The 13,233-nt window shown below is 48.6% G+C and overlaps 1 protein-coding gene across 2 annotated transcripts in view; it reads right to left on the bottom strand.

Annotated features, from left to right (window-relative positions):
• DIDO1 (death inducer-obliterator 1) overlaps positions 1-13,233 on the bottom strand; it is a 63,567-nt gene that overhangs the window by 14,566 nt on the left and 35,768 nt on the right. For both annotated transcript variants that reach the window (XM_030915090.1, XM_030915089.1), the window contains exons 7-13: positions 5,173-5,629; positions 4,878-5,037; positions 3,357-3,473; positions 3,119-3,223; positions 2,308-2,443; positions 1,556-2,084; positions 684-837 (exon numbers count right to left, since the gene is read on the bottom strand). In XM_030915090.1, the coding sequence (XP_030770950.1) occupies positions 684-837; positions 1,556-2,084; positions 2,308-2,443; positions 3,119-3,223; positions 3,357-3,473; positions 4,878-5,037; positions 5,173-5,629 (1,658 nt within the window). The remainder of the gene's footprint in view (positions 1-683; positions 838-1,555; positions 2,085-2,307; positions 2,444-3,118; positions 3,224-3,356; positions 3,474-4,877; positions 5,038-5,172; positions 5,630-13,233) is intronic.

Here is a 13,233-nt window from a genome sequence, read left to right as displayed (position 1 = left end):
GAATGCAGTCATTTGAATGTAGTCATACTATCCAAGATTCAAGAAGATCACAACTACTCCAAGGAAAACAGTCATTCTTGTATTAAATGTATTACATGCTGTAGTAAATCCACGATTACAAGTTACCAAATCCAAGGGGGGCATGATGCCAACCTTCTGCCAAACAAGATTATGTTTAGAAATTACTGCCCAACACTTCTATGCCGTCTTTACGTACATACACAGAGAGTAACGATTCACATATGAGCCAGGGTGACTCCTTGCATTAAAGTCATAAATGCCAGTGCTGTTTTCTGGTTAATTCTGAAACTAAAAGGCCTGCCATGGGGTCATATGCGCCACCCCACAAGTGGCCAGGTGTGTGTAAAGCTGGCTCCGAACACCTGGCTGTGCTGGTGGCTGTGCGCACAGCCATCTGGTCAGTGCCCCAGAGAAACCGGTCACTGACAGGCCAGACTACAGGCTCACATTTCTGACCCTGTCCAAACTGCTGAACCTGTGGACTCATCACAGCCATCACCACTTTGCATTTAGAGGCATTTCTGTATCCAGACAAAGTCAGTTGCAAGGGTGTCAGGCATTTCTGTTTCTCTCCTACTTCTTGAAAGTCATGTGTTTGACTCTAGTTTAGAAACTCCTATGACAGACACACACACACGCACACACATTTTCTGGGTTCTAACCTCGCTGAGGTAATCGAAACACCCAGAGACAGGATACGCCTTAGTGACAAATTTTGCCACACTCTGCATGTTAATAAACCCTTTCCAAATGGTGCTGAGTCGAGACAAGAAGAGGGTCGTGTCTCCCTCCGGAGGGGACCGTGATTCTGAGGTGCTGTAAAACAAAACCACGAAAAAAAGTCAATGTTCCTCTGTGCAATGAGAATTTCAAAAGTAGACTTTTTTTTTTTTGAGACAGGATCTCATTCTGTCGTGCAGGCTGGAGTGCAGTGGGGCAACACAGCTGGCTGCAGTCTCTACCTCCCAGGCTCAGGTGATCCTCCCACCTTAGCCTTTCAAGTAGCTGGGACTACAGGCGTGCATTACCACGCCTGGCTAATTTTTGTCCCTTTTGTAGAGATGGGGTTTTGCCATGTTGCTCAGGCTGGTTTCAAACTCCTGGGATCAGGCACACCTCCCACCTCTGCCCTGCAACATGCTGGGGTGACAGCTGTGAGCCACTGTGCCCGCCTTCAAGAGTACAAAGACTTCATACGTAAAAGCAAAAGTGAACTCTTGTAAGTTTTACGTTTTTGGTAGCTTACTTTTGCCAATTACTTACTTTAATTATAATGATACAGACTTTTTGGTTAAAGAAAAATAAAGTGAATAGATAACAAAACTGGATGAGCACAAATCTCAATGTGAATTTCCAAGGTCTCTACTTCCAAAAGGACGATGAGGCGCCCTACAACGGGGACGCTCTAAAAGATGAGAGTGAAGCTGTATTCCAGGTTGAATTTCCGAGTTCAACTATTTAATCACCAGTTATCTTTCCTTTTGCTAATCTAAAAAAAACTTTGACTTGTTCAGACCACACCTGAAGGACGCACCTGATATTTGGTGACGGAGGAACTGACAAGTATCTTGCGTCAGGAGATGAGGACGGCTTAGCTAGTATGGACTTGGGCACCATCACAGAAGTCAAGACAGGCTTCGGCACGTCCTGTCTGGCTTCCACCACGTGGGTGCTGTCTGGGCGGGCTGCTGCGGAGGCCACGGCTGTGCATGAACTGCTTGGAGCGGTCCTGGGGTCCCGGCCGGACACTGTGACGGTGGTGACCAACCCGCTCCCACAGGAGGCTGGGCAGGGGGACAGGTCTTCCAGCGGGGAGGGCTCGGGATGGCCATCTCCTAGAGGCCCAGGGAAGTATGTTCTGTCCGCGTTTGGATGAGAAGCACTTTCGAGGCCTGGCTCAGAGGCAACTTCAGGCAGAGCCTCCGGCATTACCTCATCAGCTGGATCAGGAGCTGGGTCAGGCGCAGAGCTGTCAGGCTTTGATTTTAAGTCTTCTTTCTTAACAGAAGCTGACAGTTTTTGTTTTTTTGGAGCTGGCTCATCTTCTGCGGAGGGAACCTGGCCTGAAGAAAGCCAGGAAAGGCTCTGTGAGAAACCCAGCCTGCACACGACTGTCTCTCACACAAAGCCGAAAGCAACGCTCTAAAGGCAGGGCGGGAATCATTCTGGCCTTTCTGCACGTTTAAGCTTGGCTTAAGTGTAGTTGCTTTTACAAGGATTCAGTGATATTTAACAAAATCAAGTTTAGTCTCAGCTTCAAGGCTCCATCCCCCAAACTGTGCTCACCTGTGCAAATTTTACAGTTGAGATCGAAGAGGTGTGCGCGGTGCTGACTGGTGGTGTCTTTCAACATGCAGCTGAAGACGTCCAGGAGCGGCGCTGTGTTCTTCTCAGGGACAGCACGTGCTGACTCTTGCTGTTCCTAAAAGAAAAACAAAAAAAGTGAGGTCATTTCTTCTCCAAACTCAGCTCCAAATTAACAACACCCAAGACAAGTGGTCTCATGGGATTGAGACCCACAGGGAGAAAAAAGGACCACCGAAAACAAGGACTGGGGAACGCCATAACGACACACACCCAATACAAGGACTGGGGAACGCCACAACAACATACACCGAATACAATGACTGGGGAACGCCACAATGACACACACCCAATACAAGGACTGGGGAACGCCATAACGACACACACCCAATACAAGGACTGAGGAACGCCACAATGACATACACCCAATACAAGGACTGGGGAACGCCACAATGACACACACCCAATACAAGGACTGGGGAACGCCACAACAACATACACCGAATACAAGGACTGGGGAACGCCACAATGACACACACCCAATACAAGGACTGGGGAACGCCACAATGACACACACCGAATACAAGGACTGGGGAACGCCACAATGACACACACCGAATACAAGGACTGGGGAACGCCACAATGACATACACCCAATACAAGGACTGGGGAACGCCACAATGACATACACCTGCTGTAAGCTCAGTGTTCTGCCCAGTAATTTAAGATAACCTCAAAACATGTGGGATGGATTGATCTATCTTGGTGAACACAAAAGCACCCAAACGCCTACCTCTGAATCTGACACTGGCGGAGAGTCCTCCAGATCGGGGATGGCCTCCTGCCTGGGGGCCGTCTTCTTGCTTTCATTGTGCAGTTTAGTTCTGGACTCCATCACCTGAAATGAAAAAGACACAACAGAGCTTAAGCCTTGTTTTCTAGGAGGAAAGCATTGCTCAAGCGGCCGTCTATGAATTTGTTTCTGTTAAACTTGAGTCCCGGGTGCCTCCGCGGGTGCCCTCCGCACTCACAGATCTCGTCGGCCTCTCTTTCCACGTGGAAAGCTCTTTAGATACAAGTTCTTCTGGCTTCAGTCTCACAAGTTTTGCCAAAGAGATTTCCTCACGCAGAACACGATGGAAGAGTCCCTATAAACAAATATTTTTCATTTACTCAAATACTATTCCTGTATCTGTCAATACAGAGAGCTTATGGAAAACAGAGCTGCCTAGAAGTTTAGCGGGCACAGGACAAATGCCCTCAGGGCCCACTTGCGTGTGGCACTGGGCAGACCTCTCTAACTCCCCAAATGGCCCTGTGAGAGTGCGCCCTGGGTCATCCCTGCTGTGAGCAAATGGGGGCCCAGAGAGCACAAGTCATAAGGTTAAACAGTGGATCTCACGGCCTATGCTGTACTGGCTCTGCTAAAAAAACAACACACAACACCTGAGGAAAAACAATTATGTACACAAGGTGGACACAAGTCAAAAAGGTAGTGTCAGGGACAAAGGAAGGAAGAAATCACTTGTTTGTGGCTGTTTAATGGTGAGATGCAAAGTCAGGGTCTTTCAATATTCTAAAATTCTAAACAGGGAGGGGTTTGGAGGCCGATGGAGAGAGAACACCAGAAGGCTGTAAGCCTGGCGGTGAGAGGCCACCAGGCAGGCGGCCTATCCCTCCCAGCTGGAGTTTCTGTCCTTGTTGCATGGGTCGAGCACCACCCACCGCACACTGCAGTGAGGAAGGACTGATTCCACAACCTGGGCATAAGCAGCCCCTCCTCCAAGTGGTGAGAACTCACTAAAGCAGCCCAGACTGTCAGGCTCACTCAGCTGGTGAGCAATATGAGAAAATAAGGTAGAAAAGGCTGTCTGAGGCCATAATATGGACACCCTCATATGCTGGGATAAAGAATTGGACTTTGGCCGGGCGCGGTGGCTCAAGCCTGTAATCCCAGCACTTTGGGAGGCCGAGACGGGCGGATCACGAGGTCAGGAGATCGAGACCATCCTGGCTAACACGGTGAAACCCCGTCTCTACTAAAAAATACAAAAAACTAGCCGGGCGAGGTGGCGGCGCCTGTAGTCCCAGCTACTCGGGAGGCTGAGGCAGGAGAATGGCGTAAACCCGGGAGGCGGAGCTTGCAGTGAGCTGAGATCCGGCCACTGCACTCCAGCCTGGGCGACAGAGCCAGACTCCGTCTCAAAAACAACAACAACAAAAAAGAATTGGACTTTATTTTGGAGCCAGTGAAGTGACTGGCTTGTAACTTTACAGCAATGTTTAGAGGAGACTAATCTGGTGATAAAACGTGGACTTCAGGGAAGCCAATAAGCAGACAGGACCCCAGTTAAGGCAGGGAAGGCAAGGGCCTTCCAGGACCCTCAACACCAATATGACGATACACGGGCTGGCGAAAGGGTCACGAAGGAGAAGGAGACGCCTCAGCTTTCCTGGAAAGAACACAAACATCTCAAAGTACTGTTTGGTTTATCCCTTTAGCATCCGGCGAGCAGAACAGGAACACTCCAACGCACCGACACCAGGCACACCTGATTTTTAGGGTCCTTCAGGTTGAACATGATGCTGCGGTATTTGCTCTTGTAGCGATTATCCGTAACTTGAAACAAGTTGAACATCTCCTTCTCAATATGGAGGGCGATTTTTCCTACTTCGTTTTCTGTCATGATTAAGTCGTCGCTGTCATTGACTCTGAACAGAATAAAAAAAGGAACTACATAAGACACTTGCGTATATTAAACTTTGAACAGTGAGGCCATCCTGCAGCCACACTCTAATGAAAGCCCTTCCATTTTAATGGGTAAGAAATCAAGCAGAACAGCCCACCTTTTCCACAAAATCTCTTTTAAGGAGCGTCTGATATTTTGCCGTATTTGTGAATTTGGCTGCGATGGGGCCGCACTCATAGCCCCAAGGCGTCCTGGGGCTGGCGAGGCCGTTGGAACAGAAGGTACCACTGGCTTCCTTAAGGCTCCCACCAAGGCAGCAGAGCTGGGGAACTTCTTGGAGGCAGCTGCAGGTGCCGGTCCTGCCTGCCTGGCAACTGAAGCACCACTCGATGGGGTAGCGGAGAGCCACGGCCTCTTGGGGATGGTGCCCTTGAAACCTGAGGGTGGCTTTTTAACGGCTGGTGTGGCTGCTGCCACATTAGCAAAAGAAGATTTCTTTGGCACGAGGTTTCTAGGTGCAGGCTGCTTTCCCACCGCAGAGCCCGGAGGGGCTGTTTTCTTTGAGGCTGTCGTGGCTGCCGCTTTCTCCTCGGACCTCCTGTCTTCCTTCGTGGCTACAAAGGAGAACACAGGCGCTGAGTGAGGGAGGACACCGCAGGGTGCTGTCACCTGACTCTAAACCTGTAAGTGCCCACCTGGCATTACTGAATAGGATACACATAGAGAAAAGGATTTGTAAAATCTTAACATTCAGAGGAGTGTAAGGGAAGACCGCCAGCAGCATTTATGACGGTGACTACATTTTATTTCAGAAAGAAAAATGCTTTATTACATCTTCTACCGTCAACCAGCAAACTCTAGTTATTAAAGGCTTGACTTGAGCACTAGCTAAGCTTCAAAACTGAAGGACCATCTCACATTATCAGTTTTAAAAAGGCAGATTTAGAACAGCACATCATTAATTCCACTGCAAGCTTTTTTGTAAACTTCAGTGAAAAAGATCGTTTAGAAGGGTAAAACAGGTTCTCTTATCCTGGTGGGTGGGGTTGACACATCTCACTTCATTGTCCTTTCAGACTGGAGTCCATTGGAGGTGATGCCATTAATAAAAATAAGGAAAGCTGGCATACACCTGCACCACGGGAAGAGCAGTCACATCTTTACATGAAGAGTGAGAAGCTGAGAACGCAGCAGTGCTGTTACAGGAATGTTTCCATTCACAACCCTCACGCTGTAATTCCATTAAGTATTAATCCAAACAAGGATTATAATTAAAAGCTCAAAGAGGTCAAACCCCCTCAACTTGCACAAAAAGCCTTCTATGCCAGTGGAGAATCAATCACTTTATAACCCCGTGTGAGACTGTCAGAGCTCAAAGGCCCTCGAGCAGGGGACAGACGGCGTGCCAGTGGACAGGGCTCACTGGGGTGCACCGCAAGACAGGGCAGGGATACAGCTAGTGGGACAAAGGAGTGAAGCGCCTGGGGAATAGGGGGCCCCCGTGAGGGCCCCAGGACAGCAGAGGCCATCTCAGCTCCACGGGCAAGTGCCTGGGAGCTACCTTGGGTGATCAAGTAAACAAGGCCCCTCCTAGGGAAAGGCTTTTCCAACTATCTGTGCAGCAGCAAGCCTCCCAAACTCCCAAAGGCCTAACAGGAGAACGTGACAGATGCTCTCAAGAGCGCTTCAGTTTTATCCAGGGATTGAAAACAAAACCGCGCTCCTCCACCGTCGTCTGACTGACTGCTTTCAATAAATGAGGGAAGTCTAAAAGCTCAGGAAAGAGCCAAGACTCTACAAATAAGGCCTGATTCAACAGCCTGCCCCAGCTTGGTCCTGCAGGACGCCCTGCATGTGCGGCCAGGCTTGGCCATGTTGGCAGCGGGTGCCAGTCCTCCCCAGCAGCCAATCCATCAAGCAGCAGCCTCACAGCTGTGAGTCTTCCCAGCTTCCCAGATAAGTACAATTCCTTCCATGTTACAAAACTTGCAACAGTACGACATGGATCCAAAAAATGGTGTCACTGTTAACAGATAACCTGACTTCCAAACAATGGTGTCACTGTTAACATATATTCACCCCGACTTTCAGGATTTCCATGTGTTCTTTCCTAACCATCATTTTAATGGTAACTAAGTAAAGGCAAATCCTGTATTTTCATTTTAGAGCCCGTCGAACCTCATTGCCCCTGCCTACCCCGTGCTAGATGTGGTCCAGCCACAGGACGCCCTGCTTGGCAACACCGCCAGGCCCTGCCTCGCTCACCCCCAACCGCACCCCAAAACACTCATTCCTGTTGGAGCTGGATCTTAAAAGTGCACTATAAAGCAATGGCAATGTCTAACAAAACAGGAACAAAGGTGAGTTTTTATCTGTCCTGGAAACTCTGCTTTTAATTCTATATGTACTATTTCATCAGATCAGGTCTAAACACCAAAGTAGTCACTACCTTAGTGTTTGCAAATCTGTAACAACTCAGTTTAACTCGGACTTAGCTCACAGGTCTGCAGCATCTTGCCTGCAGGGTTCCAATAGGTCAGTCAGGTTAAATAAAAATCAGTAGAGGCCCTTTTTCTTGGGGGAAGCAGCGAGGGGGTGGGGTGGGGTGGGGTGGGGTGGGGTGGGGAGGGAATGAAAAGGCACAGCAGGCCTAGGGCGCTGGAGGCACACAGGCAGGAAGCTGAGACCAGGCAGGCACCCAGAATCAAGCCCTGGTCTCCAGAGGCGGCAAACACCTGCCAGGAAGCCAGCCATCATGATTCAAACTGAAACCTCAAACCAATTCAGTGCCTGCACTAGAAAACTGGAGTGTTTTAATATCACGTTTAAAGAACTCTAAAAAGCTGGCTTAAGGCATTTCCAGAAACCTCAACAAAATGCCTTGGCTGTCACACACAGAACACCTGTGTGCTGTGACCTGAACGGTATCTTTAGTGGTGTTTAGTGTTCACCTTGTTTCAAGTTAGGGTTATATGCTAACTTTAAAAACATCAACTCCATTTCTCCAGATCGTAAGTGTTGGAATGAGATGTCCATGGCCATGCTCAGTATCTCTGCTCGGGTAACTAGAGTACTGTCTCCCTCACTTAGGAAAAACCCAAGTTGAGACATGAATTTTAGGGCATTCCCAATACACAGGATTAAAATCACCCATTACTCGAGTGCGGACAGCAGATGAACGTAATTTATTTGAAAAGCAGGAGATACCTTTCCTTAACCATTGCTATTTTAGAAAATTAACTGCTCCCTTTCTAGAGGCAACTTTTGTCATCCCTCATCTGTGCTTTAAAGAGCATGGAAATGGGCAGTCAGGTGACTGAACGGCAGAACGTTCTAAGACGGGCCTCTGGGAGCAGTGTCCTGCAACACACAGAAAGCCCCATTCCTGCTCGGAAGGGATATGTTCCATCCAGCGACTGCTCCAGGGACCCGAGCACACAGCCATTCCACACCAGGTGGGACAGCACGGCTGGTGCTCCACTTGGGTCAGCTGCTGCCGAAATGGGGACAGAAACTCACTTTTTAGTAGGGCTAAAATTCGATTTGCAAGTTCATCCAAATTCACTTTGAACTATTATGGTGTACAGCATTAGACAAAGACAAGCAGCAACTCCAAGCAACCTGGGAAAAAACCCACTGCAGAGAAACAGGGCCCTGTCAGGGTACGAGCCTCCCCTACACGCTGCTGGGTTCCCTGAGGGCAGCAGAGGTGGTGACCTGGTCACACCACACAGCACTGATACCTGAGAGCTAGGGGTTCCCTGCCCCCTCCCCACACCTCTCTGCCCCTTGGTCGCAGCGCTGTCTCCTTTAGCTCCCATATTCTGGGGGCCTGCCTAGGCCACTGGCCCAGATGAAACTGTTGCTGCCGGTCTGGGTTTCAGCCAACTGCAGAATGGAGCAGGTCGTCGTCGTGCACATGGATCAGCAGCACACTCTAATTGGCCAATTTCCCCAAGCAGAAGGCTGGCTGGTTTCGGTGCTACTGCGCCGCTGGCCACTGGGTGGCACCTGGGCTTGAGCAGAGACGGGGAGGAGAAAATCAGGCCCCCGCCGGAGGATGGTGCTATTCGGCTCCTCTCTGTAGAACCCATCCAATTGCCCCAGTGGAAGTTTTAGCAGGACAGGGATTAAAATATGGGGCAAGAGACCAAGTCTGCTCAGTTCTGGCCTGTCCAGAGGCCCACGTGTAGCGACCTTATGTGCTGGATGGCTCCTCACAGGGAAAGGAACTGGTTATAAAAATCACTAAAAACCACCACTCGCCCTCGCTAGGTGTTAAGGATGAAGTGGCCTGCCCTGTCACAGTACTGCTGGCTGGTTTAGGGAAGCTGGGGCACTCAGACCTCCAACCGGCCTCCCGCGGTGTCCTGAATGCTGCCTATCACTGTCCGCTACAGCTCTAAGGGCTGTTCCTATGCTATGCACCTGAAAATAGACTCAAGAGACACAGGGAAGGAACCGTGGAAGTAAATTCTGTACACTGTGACGTCAGGCCTATTTCCAGCCCTCAGTGAGGCATGTGTACAACAATGTTTTACACACTTTCCCGCTTTACCTGCTTCTTCACTACCAAGATTGCCCCCCGTGGGAACCATCAAGGTGACCGTGGCAAGAGAAAATGCTCCGCTTTTGCTCTTCTCAACGTGCTAAAAGGTGTTCAAATGAATTAGCCTCTTACAAGTAGTTACTAGCTTGCTTTCATGTTGGGGGGAAATGGTTAATTCCCAAATAAAGCAGGCAGACTACATCCCAGATGCTCCTCAGAGGAGACCATCACTATAGCCAGGACACCCTTGCAGGGTCCACAGCTAGACCGCCATGCTCTGGAATACTCAAAGCTTTCCTTGGTCAGTTTTCCTACTAACACCCACTATTTGAGTGCCTTCCAACTTAACAGAGAGGTAATTCTCCTTAAGAAACTCGTGTGAGGGCCACGTAGACAGACGGACGTTCCACTCAACTGCAATTTCAGTTGTGCCCAGCTGCACATGGTGTGTGCCTGGCTGCCAAACCCATTTGGGAGCAGAGCTGCTGCTCTTCCCAAGATCTCCCACACCAGTAATTTAACCTTTATCTAAATTGTTTACTACTTAAACCAACATGTTAGGGGCAGGTTCAATTAGTCCACAACCCTCCCCTGTAATCCCTCCAGTCCCAAAGGGCCATACTCAGTATTAAGCCCCTAGCTGACAGCACCAAGCAGGTCAGTTGAGGATAAAGTCAGTTACCTTACGCTCTTCTTGCCGAACTCTTCCAGGTTTGCGGCAAATGAAAGTTGCCACAACCTTCATTTAAATAAGTGCAAAAATTCTTGTCAATCTTCTAAGTTACTTCTCTAACTTTTAGAAGCTAGGAATATAATGTGTATGCTGATGTGTTAGCAGACAAAAAAAAAAAAAAAAAAAAAAAAAAAGAAACCCAGTATTATTCTACAACTTCATAGAAATCTACCTGAAACTTGGGTACCACATTGGAGGAATTGTAGCAGGTGTCTTCAGAGCTGACCTCTGCACTCTGTGACACCGATAATGCCAAGGCGGCTTTCCTGAGCATTCATCTTTAGACTATTAGAGTAGATCCATAGCTCCCAAAGGTCCTATGAAGGTCACTGAAGAGGTGGTGAATTCAAGGGGACCGATCCTGCTGGAAACTTCCATCCCTGCACCCCACCTGCCCAAGGTGGGTGAAGCGTAAGCACAAAGGGGGCAGCTGAGGGACCTACAGGGGCGCCACAGGACGGTGATGACGTGGGGCTTCACCGTGCAGGCTCACGGTTACGGAGGTGTGAAACCTTTCCCTGGTGTAATTTTTTCAACAGCAGGCTGCTTTTTAAGTTTATAAAAAGTAAAACACTTAAAAATACCAAAAGAATGTTACTACTGACAGCCCAAGAAACTTCCAGTTATATGGATAACATAAAAAACAACTCTCAAGCTATAGCTTTCTCAGTAAATTGATTCTTCTAATTGGGAGGAAGAGATTGGTGGACACATAGAGTCTGATGACTCTCTCAGCCTCATTTTATTGCCGCTGACAACTCTGGAGGAGACAGATAAAAAGAGCTCACGGGACCAGTGAACAAGCCACCCTCCTCTCCCGGCTTCAAATTCCTGCAAAACACTCTTAGGTTCTAGAATCCCCCATGTATTTTTTTATTATCGAAAACTGAAAATGGATCCTCTTAGGATTTCAGTGACATGTGTTTCTGGAGCTCACACCATGAGTCATCGTTGTGAACGGTGTTCTCCGTCCGTTTCACGCCACCAGGGCATCTCTGTGGCAGCACGTGGGAACGAGAGGCAGTGCTTCCACCTGGGCACCATGCTGAACACAGCATCTGGATTTGGGTTTACAAATGGGCAAGGTTTTCCATTTTAATTCCAACGGTTAGATGACACAAACTGTAGAATCTGCTTTGCAGTCAAAATCTGTTCAGATCCTCAGTGTTTAAGTCACTTAATGAGTCATTTAGGGAGTCCAAAATACTAAGAATTACACCCATAAATACCAGAATTCCATCTCAAAATTCTGGTCAGTCAGGTACATCTCAGAAAAAAATTTCCAACTGACTTCATGCCTGGACAATAATGGGAGGTGAACAGTGGAAATAAAGAGAAAAAAAAAATGGAACAAGAATTTATAAAAACACAAAAGAAGTTATCATGATCTTATTTGAGAAGTTATGTGCCAAATGTTTACGTAAGCTAAAGAAACTGTATATGTAAGAAACAATTTTTAAAAACAAATGGGAGGAACAAGTTGAGGCTGTGAAGGACCTACTGATACCTTAATGGGGGGCATAGCCTCCTTCCAGCAGCAGCAGAACGTCTGTGCACACGAGACCTCGCCTGTCGGACAGGAGCCCCCAGGTCAACCGAGTACCAATGGGAAGGACAGGAGGGTGCCTAGGTGCACTCTGGGGAGCAGCAGTGGCAGCTCCACCACGTGGGTCTTCTGATGGCATGTACGGTGAGGCAAGTGCAAATCAACTCATGAGACAGACCCACACCAGCCTCTCACTTCCAATCTCACCCCCTACCAGGGAGGGCCAGCTCTGTGGCCAGCAAGGGAGGTAGGGCGGAGGCCTCAAAGGCGGACAGTGGTGGCAGGCTCCCCAGTACCTGTCGAGCCCACGAAAGTGCAGAGGTTGTTTGGGAGAGAGACAGAGACATGGTAGCTGCTCTCACCAATGCCTCTAACTCTGCTCCTATCAATCACCTTTTGGGAAGACATTTCTGGGATAACAAAACGAGCAGAAAGCTACTAGCTCAAAAGTGTGTCGTCCCCATTCACATCCTGTATAAATTCTGGAAATCCACCAATTTTAACTTGAGGTGATGTGTTGGGAAGGCTAACATCAGGCAATTTCCCCCACTTCCTGTCCCTGGAGCAAATCAGCTTCCCAGAGGAGCTGATGTGTGGCAAAGAAGGGAAGAAGGAGAAAAGGTCAGAGGACCCCGCTATGGGCAGAGCAGCAGCCTCCTGGTCGACCTCTCCCCACTCATAGTGCAGAAGGCAGGCAGGAAGCAATAACCCAGGGCCAAGAGCCCCTCATTTCCCCATCTTCCCACCAATGCTCCCTTTCCCGCAATGTACTCGGACTCTTCCAGCTACACGTGTGGAGTCTCTGGCAGCTTTTCAATTCTGGTTGACACAGATGGAAATTAACCAAGCTGAAATTATCACTGTTCTATTGTAGAGGTGCTAGAATCTGATGAACATTTGAGACATTTGCTAGCATAAAATTCTCAGCTCAAACAATGTAAGGTATCTCAAGATTCATTATAATGCAGCAATTGCATGGTTCAATTTATGTGCGGCTCAATTTCTTAGGTCTAGGCTGTTTACATGATCAAAATGAATGACATATTTTTCTTCTTTTATTCAGTTATTCATACTCAATAACTGCATATTTTTCGCCAGGCGCAGTGGCTCACACCTGCAATTCCAGCACTTTGGGAGGCCCAGTTGGGCGGATCACAGGAGGCCGGGAGTTCAAGACCAGTCTGGCCAACATAGTGAAACGCCGTCTCTATTAAAAATACAAAAATTAGCCAGGCATGGTGTCAAGGGCCTGTAATCTCAGCTACTTGGGAGGCTGAGGCAGGAGAATCATTTGAACCTGGAGGTGGAGGATGCAGTGAGCCGAGATCGCGCCACTGTACTCCAGCCTAGGCGACAGAGCAAGACTCTGTCTCTCTTTCTCTCTCTCTCT

Source organism: Rhinopithecus roxellana, chromosome 13, assembly GCF_007565055.1.
Source record: "Rhinopithecus roxellana isolate Shanxi Qingling chromosome 13, ASM756505v1, whole genome shotgun sequence".
In the NCBI taxonomy this organism is placed as follows: Eukaryota; Metazoa; Chordata; class Mammalia; order Primates; family Cercopithecidae; genus Rhinopithecus; species Rhinopithecus roxellana.
This window is presented reverse-complemented; position numbering and strand designations above follow the sequence as displayed.